At 34.8% G+C, this 19,957-nt stretch overlaps 1 protein-coding gene across 1 annotated transcript; it reads left to right on the top strand.

Annotated features, from left to right (window-relative positions):
- The first annotated feature begins 1,549 nt into the window (after window positions 1-1,549).
- On the top strand, window positions 1,550-9,178 carry LOC106661710. The gene is made up of 2 exons (XM_014385256.1): window positions 1,550-1,619; window positions 8,796-9,178. Exons 1-2 carry the CDS (start codon window positions 1,613-1,615, stop codon window positions 9,134-9,136), a joined length of 348 nt encoding a protein of 115 aa, XP_014240742.1. The 5' UTR covers window positions 1,550-1,612; the 3' UTR covers window positions 9,137-9,178.
- The last annotated feature ends 10,779 nt before the right edge of the window (window positions 9,179-19,957 follow it).

The following is a 19,957-nucleotide window of genomic DNA, read 5'->3' as shown; positions in this document are numbered from 1 at the left end:
AAGAATATCAATGGAGCGGTAAGCATCATCGAACCTTCAAGGATTTGATTTTAGGACGGCATAACGTAGTAATAAAAAGTTCAGTACAAACTTCGACGTCTGCAATGTGAATCCGCTTGGATGTCGTGCATCAATCCTGCTCATTATCCCATTCATATCATTGCTGAGCAGTAAGCTGCAATTACAGTTATTATGCTTTTATCCACAATCAACCATTAAAGATGAGAAATCTGATATTAAACGTAGGAAACAAGGTTCATGTTTTTTTTCTCACAATATTGGCTGACTGCGTCTACGTTGAAATTTTGATTTTAAATATAAATTTTAAAATTGTTTAAAAAATGAAATATGTAAGGTAGTTGAAGTGTAAAATATTCGACGTTATGTAAATGTCGGCGACTAATATAATTTTTTGGTGTAGAGAAAAGTCTTCAGATGTGGAGGTCGATCCTTCCGCTTCTCTCTCGTCTTTCTTTTTCATTTTTTTTTCATTCTTGTTTATCCGTTTATCCGGTCATTGTGGAGAAGTACGGAATGATTTAGATTATTCAACCCTTGCCGGAGAGTGGCACACCTTGCCGACGTCACGTCCGGTGGGCGTGGAACAGGCCATCTGTCCCTGGAACAACTGTCCCTCCCACTTCCGGCAATACACGTGTACCTGGCACGTGTCCGCGATTTTCAATTTCTCAAGAGAGAGAGAAAGAAAAAAAGGAAAGGGGGCTTTATCGGAAAGTAGTACGAAAGACAAGGACGGGGATCGCCGTCGTAAACGATTAACGGAAGCTCAATTGACCCTGTCAAAACGGATCCTTTCATAACAAACTTGGTCTTCAAGGATACACTTTACCGGCCTTGTATACAATTAATAATACAAATTGATACATAAACATGAGCAATTTTTGAAATAAATAATTTATTATACATTAACATTAATAAACAAACAAACAATCTTGGTTAAAGATAAGTAGTTAAGTGTTAATAAAACAAAGGCCAATTTCTGAGGAATACATGAAATATGGATATTTTATATATAAATATTTCTAAAACGAATATCGAATGCGATTTTAATTTTGAATTATTATAGTATTAAAGTATAAAATTGAAAGCTTGGCATTTGACATATGTTCAAGGACCGCTGACGCAGCATAACTTTAAATCCTTTGTTCAAATATTGTCCTAGAGAAATTTTAGACTGGGAAGAGAAAAAACCGTAATTCAAAAGAAATAAATAAAAAAAAATTTTTAGTTGGGTTGATTATGATGTGTACAATTTTAAATACAGCGGAATTGAGCACATGTACATTTCACCTTTTTTATTGCCGGAATAAAACTTTGTTTCAATTGAAAACTTGTTTGACATTTGACAAATTTGAACCTATTAAAATATATATTATTATATTATACGTAACGTAATGGAAAAACCCGTTGTGCAAATCGTCCTGGTTGACTTTCCCCAGTTTTCCTTCAAATCCATCTCGACAAACAGGGCGTGGGATGAGTGAAAATCCCAGAAAATATATATTACATATGTTTTTTTTTAATATTACGTATTTTGAACAAGAAAGCAAAAAAATACTAATCCAACCGTACCCAATTCATCTTTGTAGTTATGCAAGGTAAGTGTTAAATTTACCAAACAAAACCTGGTGTCTATAGGATATAGACGTCTCGTAACATAAAACAATCTATTGTAATAACGATTGATTTTTTTTAGCGATTTCGTCACTGTAAATTTAACGAATTGCATCTTGATATATGATTTTTTTAAGTATGTTTTGTTTTTTAAATATTTCTGAGCCAGTTGTAGATTATGTGTTATATACTCCTTACGCAGAAGCCTCGTGACATTGTTTGTATATTCACACATATGTATAAATATTACATTTATACATTATATAAATTAAAGCACAGTAAACAGTCGTCTTCTTTCCTCTATGTTTAGAATGTCATCATAGATTATGAGGGTTGTGTCAGTGTGTTTATGATAAATTAATATGTCATATATGACAGATTAGATATCAGTGTGATATGTAAGATAAGAAAATAATATGCAGGAACACATTAAATGAGATTAGCCAGTTAAAAATAAATGTTTTAATAAAGAAGGCCAAAAAATTGATTATGAAAAAGAAAAACAATTTGGATTCGTTTTAATCATAAACACAAAATATACATCGAGGCTTCCAAATGTCTCTGATTATTTTCGAAAATCACAAAAATGGTGATAATTTTAACATGACTCCATCGATGCATACGAAACTTTTGGGGGATTTAAAACCTTATAAATTACACGCAATCGCACAAACGTCGCCTCTGCCAATAAATTAAAACCGAATAAAAAAATAAAAAGTTTGAGTTTTTTAAAATTATTTTTCTAACTTATAGTTGCATAAATATTGTTGACATAGCCCGAAAGTAAAAAATATTCTGCTTTTTAACTGAATGGTGAATGTGGATAAAATCCAGAGAGGTTATACATTGTTAAGTTATACACGGTACATTCCTGAGAAAATATCCCACCCCCTGCGAATTCGGACAAAAAATGTATATTGAAACAAAACACATAGAAAGGAGACAATAAAACATAGCGAACAACCAAAGCAGAAAATTTGGTCAAAATATCTACACTGAATACAGACAAAAGAAAAAAAGAACAACCGTACAGAATTGTAAAACGCAGCTCTAACGTACAAAAAAGCAGACCAAAAAGAAAATTTCAAAGTATGTTTATTCTTTCTATTTTATGTGTTTTGCTTGATTTTTACGATGAATTTTTTTAAAATACGAGAGTTGGTGTCGATGTTTTTGAAAAACAAAGCTCATTTGTAAGTAATCAGCGGCCTTACATTCGACCCCGGGACTTTACAGTGATGAGCGCCATGTCAACGCCACCGTTGCGGCCACCGACGCCCATTTATGCGTGTAAAATTTTTCGAACTAGTAGTCTAGAATCAATAGAAAAAGGTTTCGTTAAAATCAGTGATCCCACTTGTTAGCAAAATCCTTGAAAAAACCCTCCTGAAGCAACTATATTCCATCCTTGAAAGTTCCACTGTCATTCCAAAGTACGAAACGGAACATCCTTCCCTCTCGTCAACTACATAGAAATGGGTGTTCCGCATGGACGTATCATTGGTCCGATTCTCTATTCAGTATACTCTGCAAACGTTCCTATCAAAAGAATGAGGTAGTTTAGAAAAACACCTTTTTATTTTTTTGCCGACGTTTCGACCTTTATTCGGGTCATCTTCAGGGCATAAAGTGTGGTGCTATTCTTGTGGTTTCACATTGATCTTGTAGACAATACTTTCCCACAAAGCCAATATAACAGCACAAGAATAGCACCAGATTTTTATGCCTTGACGATGACGAATAAAGGTCGAAACATGGCAAAAAAAATGAAAAAGGTTGGAGATTTGAACAAAAAAAGTTTCTAATTCGTTTCAGTTGTTTTAATGTAACTTTGGCAGAAAAGTGTATTTGTTTAATTCTCGAGGATTTTTACTGTATAAAATCCGCTGTGCAAGGCAAACATGGTCTGGCAAGACGCAGTCACCTTTCCCCTGTTTCTCTGGTCGTGAAATATCAAGAACCGGTCGAACGTATCGACACCCGATCAGTGTTAATCTGATAAAATTCCGCCAGTTTTGACAAATATTTATCAACGTAATTTGACATTAATTCCCCGGCACGATTTATCCTTTCGTCTTTTCGTTTTAAATATTGTGAACGATAAAATTCGTAACGAATGACAGACGGCGAATTTCAACAACACGATTTGATTCAATCAAAATATCTAATTCAGGTTTGTAAATTTTAAACGTAATTAAATTTAATTTCTCACAGACCTAGATAAACAGTATACAATATACACTTCTCGGTAGATATAAAATGATATTTACATAAATGTGCAAATTAATTCGTCGTACATTCGACATATACATCAAAATAAATACAATTTAACAAGGTACAAACATCAAACATAAAATTTAAAATAAATTAAACAATAAATTTGTATTTAATAAAAACGTCGATGTAAAAGTAAAAATTATCGTTAGATTTATTTAGACCCTTTTAAGAATCCCGAGTTCGAATCTCAGCAGCCCTGATTTTTGAAACACCAACTGATGTTGCGGGGGGAAAAGTTTCTAAAATAAATCCTGGGTGACGTTGTTGGAGGCTTCATGCTTTCGCAATACCATTTTTCTCAGCTTCACGGAAAACATTGAATCATGGGCTAATCCGAGAACCCTAATCCAACCCTACCTAATCCTAACCTTACCTAACCTAACTATCCCCTTACCTTATTGACGTAACGCAAAATCAAGCGCAAGTCCAACCAAACGCAGTCACGTAATCGGTTTTGCCGAAAATGCCAACCCAAAAATACATCCATGATAATAAACAGTAAAACAATAGAAAACCGAAAAACAGTAAATTTAACATTTTTTACAATCCATTTACGGTTTAGTGGTCAATTCACCAAGTTACTTCTATCAATTAATTATTCTTTCTATGTAAGCTCTTGATTGAGATAAAAAAGTCGAACCCACGTCCTTCGGCTAAATACGCCGCTACTCGACCACTTGAGCTATCCTATTTTTTACAATTACCAGAAACTTAAATGTAAAACACAAAATATGATACTAACACAGCTTAAAAACTAAATAAATATATTAAAAGAAACTTTCTCAGACGCAATAAATTTAATGAATAAATTTTGATAAACAATTTATAGGTTTATTGTTTATCTTTCAACACGATTATGCATATTTTACTGAATAATCTATTTACTAATTATTATATTCATTAAGTTTAATTTTGAAAAATATAATGTCATTGTAATAACATAAATTCAGGTATGTTAAAGTGAAATTTGTCATGTGGTTAAGATTTAACTAATATTAGTTAATAATCTGTTCATTTTACTATGCTATAGAAGATGACTTAATTCTTTTAAACAATGAATATTACTAAAATAATTTTAAATAAGTAATTCTGTATTTTATTATAGGCTGAAATCACTTCTTCAGTCTCTTAAATTGATTAGTACATAAAATAAAAGGATAATATGATTTTATACTTGACGTAATCTAGACAAAACAATAAAAATTATATTTTGAATATTTTTTTAAAATTACGATCGGAAAATTATATAAAGAATGCCAATAAAACCACCATGCCAAATAAAATTTTAAAATCTTGTCTCAAAACAACTGTGCTTATAAGACAAAATTAGTATTTAAAAACAAATATTTTGGTTGATAATGAAAAAATAGTGTTAAGGGGGCGTCAGTGGTCCAAACAAGGCGTTGACAAGGTGCTCATCGCTGTAAGGTAAAGGTCCCGGGTTCGAATCCAGCGGCCCTGCATTCGAACCCGACATACTCACGAATGGGCTTTTTTTCCAAAACACTGGCATCCCGAGGGTTTATATAACCTCTGCTGCTGCGAACCCACGTAAAAAAAATTGTGTTAAGAAAAAAAAATATTTTGTCCTGCATGGACGTAAAATATCTCATTTTTTTAAAAAAACTTTTAAAATAATGAATCACCTGTTAATAATAGCTTTTCCCAAGATCCTTAATTGTTTTTAGCCTCTATTGTATTTTTCGATGACGATTAATTTTTTGTTGTAAATTTCAAGAATTTTTTATTGATCGTGAATCAATATTTAAATATTGAACTCGAGCTATCAGATGAGATTTTGTTAAAATTTAATATTATTTAAGCAGTTTAATATTCGTCTCTTGTACGGAGGGATTTAGAAGGATTACGATACTCGAGGGATGCAGGAGGAAATGGCCCAGCTCCGGATCGTTAACCCCCCCCCCCCTACATACAAGGAATTAATATTATTTACTGCTGGTTATTTGCAATCGAAGGCTGCGATGCCCGTTAGCCCATAACACTTTATTTACAAGGCTATAAACTCTGGCCAGACTTCCTTTTGAGCGAGGTGTTAAAGAATACTCGGACCGTCATTTCTCTTCAAGGACGACGGGATTTCTATCCGAGATGCATGGGATATCGGAAAGCTATGAAGCATTCGATTGCCTCAACGCCCAAGTCCATTCCCTGTCAAAAGTGGCTTACATCCACTTAAAATACGGCGAGACGTGAAATATTGTATAAATGGGTAACACGGCAGAACGGCCGCACTGTAGAATTTTATTTTAAATTTTTACAACTGAAACATATGACAGTACAGGTTTCAGCCAAAGTAGCTGCACAGATGGACAATTTCTTTGACATTTTTGTCTATTTTTTGTAATTCTAAAAAACTTTCTTTTATTGTTTGTGAAAGAAGATGGTTAATGACGTAGTTAATAATCATGGTTAATCATAGTTATATAGGTTCACATAGTGGAAGGTTACAGGTGTAAAGGATCAGGGTAATGGCCCAAGAAAAACACTTTTTAAGCCAAAGCCTTGGCTCGACCTTTATTATGCTCTAGTGAAAAAAGTATTGGTAGAATTATAATTATATTGTATACATAGTCTGTCAGAGAGACCTTTGCTCATTTGTTTTTATATTTATATATATGTTTAAAAACTGACCACCGAATCAGCCCTGAAAAAGGCGTAATAAAAGTCGAAAGCTAGGCGTTGGCTGAAAAACGTGTTTATTTTTACAGTGCACCCTCAGTTATCCGAACTAATCGTTGCAGGTTGCAGGGAATATTCTGATTAATGAAAAATTCGGATTACAGAGTGGGTTAAAAAATACATACACAATTCATTGAACAAATGAAATTTTCGAAAATTCGTATATTTTTTCTTTCGTATGAGCCTCTGTCTTTCTCACTCACTCACTCATTCATCCACTTACACTCCCTCTCCTCTCACTCACTCACTCTCTTTCTCACTCACTCTTCGCTTACTTTCTTAGCCTCTCTGTCTTTCTCTCTCTATCTCAATCTCAATCACTCACTCATTCAGTCTCTTTCTTCTCACTCATTCACTCAGTTCCATGCTCACGCATTCGCTCGCTCACACTCTCTCTTCCCATTCCACCCTAAATAATATTTCATTTGTTTCCTTCTAAAATTCTTGTCTTCTTAAATTTTCACTTCTTGATTTTTTGTCCGGTTTGGATTTCTGGAATGTATATAGTCTATGTTCGGATTAGGGAAAGAGCACTGTACACATATTTGCAAATATACCATATATAGTGTTAGCACACAAAAAATTATGTCCAAAATATTGATAAATGATAGAATTATTATAAATTTTATCATCAATAACATCTTGATTGGTTTAGAACAATTGATGCTTTAAACCTAGAAACATAAACCAAAGCATGGGCATGACAAGATGTGTGGAATTTTATAGCCATAGTACCACATCTCTAACTTATACATTATTGTATGTATTTGAATATAACTTGATACTCACTCAAGAAGTTCAGCTTCAGAAAACAACAATAACAGATCAGATTTCTTGTGGTAATTAATTATGAGAAACATGTTGCATTGTAAAGATATTTTAAAAGGGACATTTCTTTAAAGAAACTCTATTTTGAATTAATTAAACATTAAGTACACTTGATATTATTATTTAATAATGAATTACTAAAACCATTTGGCACTATAAATTCTCTTAACCACATTGCTATAACAAAAATTCAACTTTAATTAATTAAATATTAAAAAATAAGTATGTTTATCAATTAATTATTTAAAAAACATTCAACTTTGACATTTAATGTGTAAAATCTCTTTTTTAAGTCTACCCTGAGGTTGTTTAATTTAAAGCATTCATTCCAAATCATCCGGTTTTATGTTTCAACTGAAAGCAATAATTGTAACAAGCTCTTCACCAGAAGGTTTATTATATTAGAAAGCTTGTTTCGAAACGTCCTCAAGACATTTTAATTAAATTCTTTAACATTAATTAATCCGGGTAAAGTGAGTGAGTGCACCGGGATAAATGGCCGTATAAAGATTAAATTGGCAAAGAGAGTTGTGCACAATTTTCAATTGATGGCCAGTTAATCAATGATAAAATGAAAGAACGTCGGGACGGAATTGTTTCTCTTACATGCATAAAATGAATTGAGTGCAATAAAGTTTAGTATAATGATTTAAAATAAATGGTTATTTGGAGATCGTGAGATGCGGTCTAGTGTGACGTAGGTTTTAGAAAAACATTTTCTTTATCGTGCCAACGTTTCGATCTTTATTGAGATCATCCTCAGGGCTCAAAAAGTGTTTGTTTTCTGTGTAGATGTGAGAATCTTTCAACACGACACCCGATAATGACTCATCTACACAGAAAACGAACACTTTGAGCCCTGAAGATGAGCTCAATAAAGATCGAAACGTTGGCACGATAAAGAAAATGTTTTTCTAAAACCTACGTCACACCAGACCGCATCTCACGATCTCCAAATAATCATTAACTAATGGTCACTAAACACCATGAACATGGTGACACCAGAACATGAAAACTATTTGGAACAGTTGAGATAGCAATCTGAAACTTTATTTTACGCTTTTGGCCAGGAATCATGCTGTATTAACTTTTAATGACTATTCTTAAAACAACGAATAATGAATTTTTTTGGCTTTTGGACGGGTAAATTATAATTTAAAAAATGGATTTATTGTATGGGAAATGGACAAAATTTGAGGAAATTTTTATTTCTCTTGTAGGATAATATGAAAATTCTGAATAAATTTTATATTTTGCGACTGTTTTAACTCTTTGTTAAGTGGAAAATGTAATGTTGGCCTTTAAGAATAATGTCAGTATTGCCTTGTTTAATTTATGTTTTTATCCATGAAAAGGGGCCAAAACAAGCTCTATCGATGAAGGCCAGAATATCAAACAGAGGGAGGAAAGCTCGGTTAAATGTGAGATCAAGTCGGAAACAAGCGTTCGCGAAGTTCTATCAGTCAAAGAAAGCGATCGTCTAGTAGGCCCCCAGTTTAAGAAGAAACGTTATTTCGTGAAAGAATTACACAAAGAACAGAAACCGCCGAAAAAGCCGAAGCTCAGATGTGGCTGCCTGATTTGTATTGCTTTCATAATAGCATTCAAGGGATTGAGAAAATTTTTATTAGGAATGCGTACGGACATGTCAAAAATGGATTTTCTCAATCCGGCATTTTCTACAAAGCTGATTTGATACTGTCCGATTCTGTATTACAAAATTAGAAAATATAAATTGTGTCCAACAAATTTAAAAAGAAATTTTCACATTCATTAAAAAACAATCAGGCTATATAGTTTTTACATATCTTACATAAAAATTAGCATATATATCATAAAAAAAACTTTTATTTTATACTCTACATTTTAGGAGTAAGGAAAAAATGTCAAGCTATTTTCTACAAACACAGAATGAAATTTTTCAATGGCACGCTGCAGATAATAAAACCCTTCAAGATGATAATACGTATTATTTTGAATAAAACTGAAGAATTTAAACAATTGTTTATCAACTTAAAGATATTTTTATATTCTAAATGTGCTAAAGTATTCAGAAATGTTATTTGCGTTTGCCAGTTCCAGCAACCCTTCCCACGCGCGGTTTTCGCATCTAGAAGGAATGTATTTACTAGAGTGAACGTTTGAGTGAATGGGTGGGTTTGCGACGGAATATAGAGTTCCCGATAGACCCACGAAACTAGTTTAATTGTTTATAGTCATTAAATTCGAATTTAATGAATTAAAATGAAGTACACTTCACTAAAGCTCTCCCTGGCCTTTTCACTTGTCGCCGAGAATCAAATAAGATTACACGACATTTGAAAAATGGCAAAAAGGAGGGAAAATTCACAAGGTGCGGTTGAGATGGGAAGTTAGTGCCCGAGGGAATCGAAGTCACCATAGCTCAATTGGTAGAGTAGTGGCGTATCAAGCCGAAGGTCGTGTGTTCGAATCCCGCTCGTGACACTGACCTTTTTATCTCAAATTAAAACCTTAATTAAGTGATTGTTTACCACTACACCAATGCTGCGGCGGTAACACTTTTCCGTCGTATGCAGAAGTGCGTCAGCTCTCATCTTGAGAATCAAAGCGTCCGATAAGGCCGAATAGGCCAGGTGCGGACGTTAAAGATCCTCTTGTCTTGTTGACGATGAGTAAATCGGGAACGCATGTATGTGTTACATAAAGGATAAACCGCATTTGAGCTTACGCACCAGTAACGAAAATCGTCACCTTCATAAAAAAAGGTTTCCGTCTTAGAAAGTGCCAAAGGGACATTTTTGGACTGCCAAGTATTTGGAATATTTTCCAATCTATCTAATACCTAAACGCCTTTTCATTAGTAATATATAATTTCTGTTCACAACAACGGCTAAAAACTGATTTTACAACGCGTTCTTAATCGTTATATCCTTTATATTTCGATGTCCGATTGACCAAATAACTTCTAATTGGTTGAAATGAAAAAGCTAGGGTCACGAGCGGGAATCGAACCCGCGACCTTCTGTTCTAACCACTTGAGCTATCGTGACTTCGATCCACTACATCCAACTTCCCATCTCAACCTTCTTCTCGAATTTTCCCTCCTTTTTATCATTTTTCAAATGTCGTGTAATCAGGATTAGATTCTCGGCTACAAATGAAATGAAATAAATACCTTACATAAAGATTACTTAATCATTTTTATTCGTGCATCTTGGGCAACCACCAGATAATCGCCAATAAAATACAAGGACATGGTTTTCAAAGAAAATTACTTTCTTGTCATAAATTTGCCGTTTTAACAAGATTCGTTTGGCAACGCTCGTTCCCAACATTAATCAGTAATCGATTCGAGTTGATCAGATGATTTGCAGACCAGGTGATTTTTTTAATGCAAATTTGGTGTGTATAAATATATTCTAGAGTCTATTTACACTGAGTAAGAATTGTTTTTGTAACCGATCATAGTACCTAGGTAATGTCAAGTCACCATACCGTTATACTCTATTATAAAAAAATAAATATTCATTATCAGCAAATATCGTTTGTGCTTTAGAAAATGGCTGACTTTACATAAAAATATGTCAGCCGTTAGGTGTTACATTTCATATTATTCATGGGCAAACTGTGCTAATCGTGTTAGGTGTGCAGGACTGAAATCACGAAGGGCCTCTTAACGTGTGAATGAGATAATAGGGGTATCCACGATGTTTGTAAGATGTTAACTCGTGTTAAGTCGAATAGAGAAATGTCCAGTAAGATCGTGAATGCCCTATTCTTTTCTTAGCATGTTAAACGTTAATTTTTCCGCAATGCTGCGCGTGGCGATTGGTAGAGCCAAAAATAAAGCTAGAACAGTGATTATTGTTGTTGTTTGTTTTGGTTTTCTTTTGAGTTAAATTGTAAGATGCCAGAAATTAATAAAAAAGGAAAATTAATCAAATCTTTCATTCAAAATGCTATCTATGTACTAACAAATGACACGCTTCAATTCGTGCTGACATAACTGACTTGTATCCTAACAAAAGAAAAGTATTGTTCTGATTTGATTAACGCTTATTTAAGAATCAAAGTACATGTAAAAATAGCTGTTAAATTCATGGCTGCCATGTTGGTTACCTACGTCCCAACGGATAGCAACGTGACTACATTTTCAACCTAGCATCTAACATTGGCCCTGGATTGTTAGATCGAGCAGTGTTAACTAGCCGATTCTTACAATCTACTTCATCATTTTTCTCGATCTAACATGACCTAACAGAGTTAACAGGGTTAATACAATGATCGTGAATACCCCTAATGTTGAAATTTATTTTATTTAAAATTTTAAGAAAAGATCCAAATGTTTTTATATTAATTCTCTGTGTTCACTTGGCCAATATGATTCTTGCTGCATCACTGATCTCCTAAGTGAAATCCGTGGCCCTTTGGGTAGGTCACAGTCAAAGAGAATGTGATCCCTGGTTTCTTCCAAACCTGCCTGACATTCGCTTGATGGGTCGTCGATCACGTGGAATCGAAGAGATACGACTTAGCTCTGACATGCCCACTCTAAAATTGAGTTGTTTTGAATGAGTGGGGAAAGCCAGCCATTTTTCTTCCCGGCACTGTTGGAAAGACCTTGGTATGCGAAGCTCTGTCGTGATCGTATAACTTTATAGGTTAGGGGATGTATCTATTATGAACGAGAGTATAAGGACAGGTGAGAAATTAATAAAAGAAATGTATTGGTCTGATTTAATTAATGCTTATTTAAGAATAAAAATCCGTGTAAACAAAAAACAGCTGTTAAATTCATGGCTGCCATGTTGGTTACCTACGCGCTAACAGATAGCAAAGTGACTACATTTTCGACCTTACAAATAACATTGACCCTGGCCTGTTAGATCGAGTAATGTTAACTAGCCGATTCTTACAATCTACTTCATCATTTTTCTCGACCTAACAGAGTTAACAGGGTTAACACAAAGATCGTGAATATCCGTAATGGTTTACTATCTTTGCTAGTGGAGGCAGAGGTGTTTGGGTCCTGGTGAGGCCAGTAGGGGTAATAAAGAAAGGTTTAAATATAACATATGGAACTTTACGAGGAAAATACACGAACTATTTTAAATCTTAAATCTAAAAATACTGTATTATAATAAAAATAATTACAAATGTACTTTGCTGTTGGAGATGTTGAAAAAAGTTCATTCTTTGTTTTCTAGAATCTGACAGCCTATTGACTATATGTAGACAAACAAGCCAACCTTTGAATTATAGGAGATGATCTAAGCAGATCAAAATCTAATTTATAATAACAACTTATAATCCAGCGAGTTTTTTTTTTAACTTTTGCGTTTAAAAGTAAATCACTTCATTGTTAATAACAACAAACAATACTGAGAAAACATTGGAAAGTACATGAATAGTCTTCCTGATCACATAAGCACATTTAGCAAATTAAAATGTCGAAAGGTCGTTCGAGTAAAATTCGTTTAGCATCGGGCACAACGGTCGCGATAATACCCTAATTATCCATACATAAAAGAAATATAAACAACTTTTCCGAGATATAATCCGGCCAAACTAGGGGTAGATTTTTTTTAAATGTGTACATTTTTTGTCAGTTCTTTTAAGATTATTCGATTTTCACGCCGGCTTCGTTCCATCGATCAGGCTAAGTTAAATGACATTTTGCGGTCCGTAAATTGCGTTATTACTTCTATCGGCCTTGTTAAACCGTAAAATATACTCTGGCTTTAACTGACTCGATTATAACGCGATTAGAGGTCAGGAATAAATCAAGCGAGAAGGCATTTGAGAAAGGATTAGTTCGTGTTCTATGCTAATTTTGATACTCCTCCACCGGAAACGATCACCCAAAGGTTATTCTTACAGGCCATCTTCGGCAGTATGCCTAAAATGTTGAGAACCTTTTTTTTCCTCTTTTTAAAAGGCTTCTTCGATCAAAAGTTCAGCAATGAAATTATTCAAGAATTACGCCGTTTAAAAACCGAATTATTGAAATAGTGTGACTAGTTTAAAATAGAAAATATTATTTTGGCATTTGAAGGCTAATGGCATTCCAAGCTTAAAAAGTTAACGTTTTCCCTTTTGATTTATTACCCAGTGACTAGTTCATGCCCTCAGATCGTAATTGATGTGTTGATTTTTTTTTAAAAATTCGAAAAGACATTAATGACTTTCCAGGATATTTGGCGTGGATTGCCGAAATACAATCGTTTCGACAGCCCGATAACTTCATTCTTGGACCACCTACAGTCGTATGTGCCGTGAATAGTAACAGTTTAAAAGATCGTTAAGGACATGTTAATGAACTATTTTATCCTCGAGCCATCTGGCCGATCGGTGGACGGATTGGAAATAAGGATCTAGTCTAAACACGTAACTCTCCGTTAATGGTCCATGGGTGGGTCACAATTTTCGGCCAGTCTCATAAACCCCAGTGCCTAAAAGGTCCAATTTATTTTTGAACAGTTTTATTCGCCTGTGCATCGGAGAGAGATTGTTTTCTAAAATCGCGGAGGGCTTTTTTTCGAAAGGAAGACGACTTTTTTCGGTTTTCGATTGATGGGCTTGATTCAGACAAGGTGCGACAAAATAAGCCTCGCAGATGTTTCATTTTCGCTCAAAGACGAAGTTTTGATAAGAAAATCTCGGATGGCCTCGATACTTTTTTAAACACACAGGGATCAGGAAAAAAATCCATAATATCAAAATTATTTGGGCGGCGTGATATTTCGTCACCGTATATAAACGGATATAGGAATTTACATTTTAATCCATCTGGATATTAGTTAGCCACTCCCAAATACTTCAGTCAATTCCTTACTGGCTGACAGACACCTTGTCAAGATCTGTTTAGATAGCAAAATCACTCAGGGGAATAACAATGGTTTTTTAATTACGGTTATAAGAGTGCATATCTGATGGCAAAACTAACTTTCAATGCCTTGTAACTGAATGAGACTGAACTCGGATAACTTAAAGAAAATGGACTTAAATTGTAAATCTAGAATGTTGGCTATTTTTTGGAACTAAACAACCATTTATTTTTATACCAGATATTTCAATTGCTAATGCATCTCCGGCCAGGTCCCTACCACCCTCTTGGCCCAAAATGCATTAGCAATTGAAATATATCCCATAAAAATAAATGGTATGTTTAGTAAAAAAAATAACCAACATTCTAATTTTAAAATATGTTTACAACCAAATTAAATTAAAATTATTAAAAAATAAAATATGACTTAAATTCAAGGATAATCTGAAAACAACAACTTATTTATTTTTACAATAGTTTTTAGAAAGATTTATTATAACATAACACACCACATAAAACCAAGTTTCTCGTAAAAACCCCCTCTCTATTCTATCTAAATTTTTAGTAACATCTTTTGCCTCAGAAACCCACATGAGAAACAAAAAGAGAATGGCATTGAAATTAATTTTCCTAAATAAAAAATAAAAATTATTCGAAACACAAGAGTTTTTTCGTATTGTTTTCCAACTGGAATCCCCTTTAATGTGCCTTACCCATGCCTAGATCTTGGGTCCCACACTCCACTGTACCTGCAGGAGTGAAGCGACTGAAGATTGTGCGAAAAATTAATGCTCGACAAGAATGAATAAAGAGCTCTTGCAGCAGATAGAACAATCACTTTGTTTAAAGTTAGGTGCATTCTTTTCGCCAACCACATGGCACCAATTTCCAATCCAGCGAAAGGTTGTTATTAATCTTTAATTAAGGTTATGGTTGAGATAAAAAAGTCAGTGTCATGAGTGGGATTCGACCCCGCGACCTTCGGCTAAATAAGCTGCTGCTCTACCACCGAGAATCAAATAGATTACACGACATTTGAAAAATGGCAAAAAGGAGGGAAAATTAAAAAAGTGGGGTTGAGATGGGAAGTTGGTGTCCGAATGGATCGAAGTCACGATAGCTCAAGTGGTTACAGCAGCGGCGTATTTAGTCGAAGGACGTGGGTTCGAATCCCGCTCGTGCCAGAAACTTTTTCATTTCAACCAAAACCTTACATAAAAATCCAATTAATTAAGGTTCTTAAGTTGAGATAAAAAAGCCAGTGTCACGAGCGGGACTCGAACCCACGACCTTCGGCCCGCCACGCCGCCACTCCACCACCCGAGCTATCGTGACCTCGATCACCTCGGGCACCAACTTCCCATCTCAACCGCACCTTTTGAATTTTCCGCCCTTTTTGCCATTTTTCAAATATCTGAACTTTTATCTCAACTTAAGAACCTTAATTAATTGAATGTTATTAATTGGTCAAGCGGACCACGAAAAATAGTGAACTTACATAAAAAGTTTAAGTAATTGCAAGTTTTAATTTATTAAATCCGTTATATTTAGTGGTATATTGACTAAATTACTTCTTTCAATTAATTAATCTTTTTATGTAAGGTATGTCGTTGAAATGAAAAAGTTAGTGCCACGAGCGGGATTCGAACCCACGACCTTCGGCTTAATACGCCGCTGCTCTACCACTTGAGCTATCGAGACTTCGATCCAATCGGACACCAACGGCCACATCATATATCGCCAAGATTCGAATCCTGATTACGCGACATTTGAAAAATGGCAAAAAGGAGGGAAAATTCGAAAGGTTGTAGGTTGAGATGGGGGTTGGTGTCAGAGAGGATCGAATTCAGTATAAATCAAGTGGTTAGAGCAGCGGCGTATTTAGCCGAAGGTCGTGGGTTCGAATCCCGCTCGTGGCACTAACTTTTTCATCTCAACGAAATACCTTACATAAAAAGGTTTTAAGTTATGTTTATAAGGCTTTTTGATGGATAATCGAGATTGTAAAATGGGAAATAATAATATGGCGTTATACATGTCTGTACTATCATATTTTATAGTCAATAACTGGAGAAGCATAAAATAAGGGACCGAGTCGAACCATAACTCACCCCATCAAATAAAAAGAAGAATGTCTAAAATGAAATTATATTGGCCTAATATAATAATTGTGACCTCATTTGTGTATAATCTTTTACTTTTAACATTACATTCGCTAATGCGGACGTTAAAAACAAATAAAATACCATTGTCTTAGTTATTTTAGCTATCAAATTCACCTGTAACTGTAGTTCTCATTTCAGTTCGAATGGATCAAAGAACGTTTAAAAACAATTTGATTTCGGCCCCTGTGAAAAAGAAGATCTCTTGAATGGTTGTTAGAAAGAAAGGTGGGACTCGCCTTATTAATAACACCTGAGAGCCTGAGGCACGCTAATGATCCAATTTACAAACAAGTCTGCTACTGGTTTTAGCTCGTGCTACTGCCGCATCCGGTCCCACCTTTCCAAATCCCTTTTATTTATGCTTAATAGCCTATTTAGCTTTTCCGCCAGTTATAAAAGCCTTGCCTTGATTAATTTCATCGGGATATTAGTCAGAAGAGGGTACGCGGCTTAAAATATCTGTGTTCCTGTCGTGAAACGCTTAAAAGTTAAGTCCCGAATAAATCATTCCGAACTGGAAGCCGTCGGACGGGTGGACGGGACCGTTTGAGACACTCTTCTTTTAATTTGTTAGATTTTTCCAACCTTTATTGGCGTGACTCGGAATAATATTAGTAACAACTTTTCGTTTTATGAAAGATTTGTGTTCAAGCTTCGACCCCTGACCTGCTGATGTTCTGCCTTCGGTTCGGCTTCCGTTTATAAATCATAGGCTCCATTGTACAAAATCGACTTATATAATGTATAAGAATATATTATAATATATTATTTCTTTCAATTAATTAATCTTTTTACGTAAGGTCTTGGTTGAAATGAAAAAGTCAGTGCCACGAGCGGGATTCGAACTCACGACCTTCGGCTAAATACGCAATTGCTCTCACCACTTGAGCTATCGTGACTTCAATCCACTCGGACACCAATTCCCCATCTCAACCTACAATCTTTCGAATTTTCCCTCCTTTTCAAATGTCGTTAATCAGGATTCGATTCTCGGGGAAATATGAAGTGGCCACGGGGAGCTGTTAGTGAAATTTACTTCGTTTTACCATATAATCCATTATACTTAGTGGTCTATTGACCAAATAACTTCTTTCAATTGCTTAATCTTCTTATGTAAGCTTTTGATTGAAATGAAAAAGTTTGTGTCACGAGCGGTATTCGAACCGACGACATTCGGCTAAATTCGCCGCTGCTCTCCAACTTGAGCTATCATGACTTCGATCCACTCGGACACCAGCATTAGAACTAGACTAGATGAACTAGGAACTAGAATCCTGGTATAAATTCGACCTCATAATTGAAATATAGGGATCAATTAACTCAAACTTCCACAGAATTTCAGAATATAATGTCTGTACTCAATTTTTCAACCATTGTATTTTTTAATACTTCTCACATAGGGGAACAAATAGCTATATTTTACTGGTAGTATTTAGCCCTTCGATTGTTTTTCACGATTCCATATTTTTCGTAAGGTATCGAAACAAAACAAACTGCATGTACACTCACAGGGAGTGGTAATCATTTGCAGAGGGCAGATCGAAATTGGAAGAGCACACATACGGCTTCGGAGTACTACAAAAAGTCGGTACGTGGCCGAAAGAAACGGAGAATGATAAAGAAAGGAAGAAGTATTCCCCAACTTTCATGATTCCTGTTTCCCAATTAAAATTGATGCGATCAAACACTATTCTGGGAAAAAAACTAACCCGAAGTGAATGAAATAGCCAATAATTACATTAATTAATCTTTATGTAAGGTATTGGTTGAAATGAAAAAGTCAGTGGCACGAGCGGGAGTTTTCATTTCAACCAATACCTCACATAAATATTAATTAATTAGAAGAAGTAATTTGGCCAATCGGACCACGAAATGGATTTAATAAGTAAAACGAAGTTAACTTCACTAACAGCTCCCATGGCCACTTCATATGTCGCCGTGAATCGAATCCTGAATACACGACATTTGAGGGGCGTCGGTGGCCGCAAGGTTTAGTCTTTGACACGGCACTCATCACTGTAAGGTAAAGGTCCCGGGTTCGAATCCAGCGGCCCTGCATTCGAGCCCGACATGCTTACAAATGGGCTTTTTTTCAAAAACACCGGCACCCTGAGGGTTTATATGACCTCTGCTATTGCGAACCCTCGTAGAAAAAAAAAAATACACATTTGAAAAATGGCAAAAAGGAGGGAATTCGAAAGGTAGGTTAAGGTGGGAAGTTGGTGTCCGAATGGATAGGAGTCACGATAGCTCAAGTGGTAGAGAAGCGGCGTATTGAGCCGAAGTTCGTGGGTTCGAATCCCGCTCGTGACACTGATTTTTTCATTTCAACCAATACCTTACATAAAGATTAATTAATTGAAAGAAGTTATTTGGTCAATCGGACCACGAAATATAATATAAATAGATTTGTTTACTCAGTAGAAAAATTGTTCTTCAAGAGCTTCTTACGCCAAATTAAAAATAGGCACCAAAACGTTTGGTCAATTACTATTTCTTGGGGAATGCACTAAACGCGAATTAGGTTCGTATAACTTTACGGTTTTAATGTTTATTTTTTAAATTTAAACAATTTTTTTATATATGGTAGATGGTTTTTATCATGAATGTTTGATGAATTATTAGGTAAAATTGGTACCAAACGAACAACCCTAATAGCATTCGTGGACGATCTAGACACCATAATAGAAGAAATACCAAAGCAGGGATTGTAAGCATTATTATTACTATGTTTTTAATGTTTTTTGGCTCTAACAAACCTTTCAGGTTTTGGAAATAAAGCACTGTTTGAATCCCATTTATTTTTTTCTTTCTTTCCCGTATTCATACCACTGCTTTATAAATTACTTTTGTTACTTTACTTTAGGGTGTCGATATTTTCGTTTTGACCCTTCAGATTTTCGATACTTTGATTTTGATAATTCGGAATATTAATACTTTTATTATATATTTTAGAATACTTCGTTCGATACTTTAGATTTTCGATACTTGCATTTCCATAATTCAGTTCATCTCCACTTTTGATTCGAGTAAAGAGATTATTATCAAATACTCCGAGGAATATGTAGTATTCTACGGTAGTGTGAATTAAAATTTGGTGTCTGGATCTAACTTATTAATATGAATTGAGGGGTTCATCCCCAATTATCCCGAGGAATATCAAGTACTTTGGAGTAGTGTGAACGAAGTCCGATGTGGGAATATATTAGAGTGAATGTAGGGTCTTTAACCCAATTACCTCGAGGAATATCGAGTTCTCTGGGGTAGAGGCTAACCAGATAATTATGTTTTAGTTTTATTTGTCTCGACAGTCTCATAGCTGGATGCGATATATCCGGCTAGTACAGAAAAATCTTTTGTTAATCTTCTTCCATATTTTCTGGACTGTTTCCTTTGTATCTTATGATAACAAGGTACCTTTTTTCTTGGGATAAGGAATTTCAAAATTATTGAGGAGGTTGGTTTATACAGACTCCATTCAGACTGATTCTACTTTGCGGTCTATCTACTTCTACCTACTTTCTCTAATCGCTATTTAGGAAGC

The sequence above is a fragment of the Cimex lectularius genome, unplaced genomic scaffold (genome assembly GCF_000648675.2).
Source record: "Cimex lectularius strain Harlan isolate CLEC.00 unplaced genomic scaffold, Clec_2.1 scaffold34, whole genome shotgun sequence".
In the NCBI taxonomy this organism is placed as follows: domain Eukaryota; kingdom Metazoa; phylum Arthropoda; class Insecta; order Hemiptera; family Cimicidae; genus Cimex; species Cimex lectularius.
The sequence above is the reverse complement of the archived record's forward strand: the minus strand, read 5'-3'. Positions and strand labels throughout refer to the sequence as shown.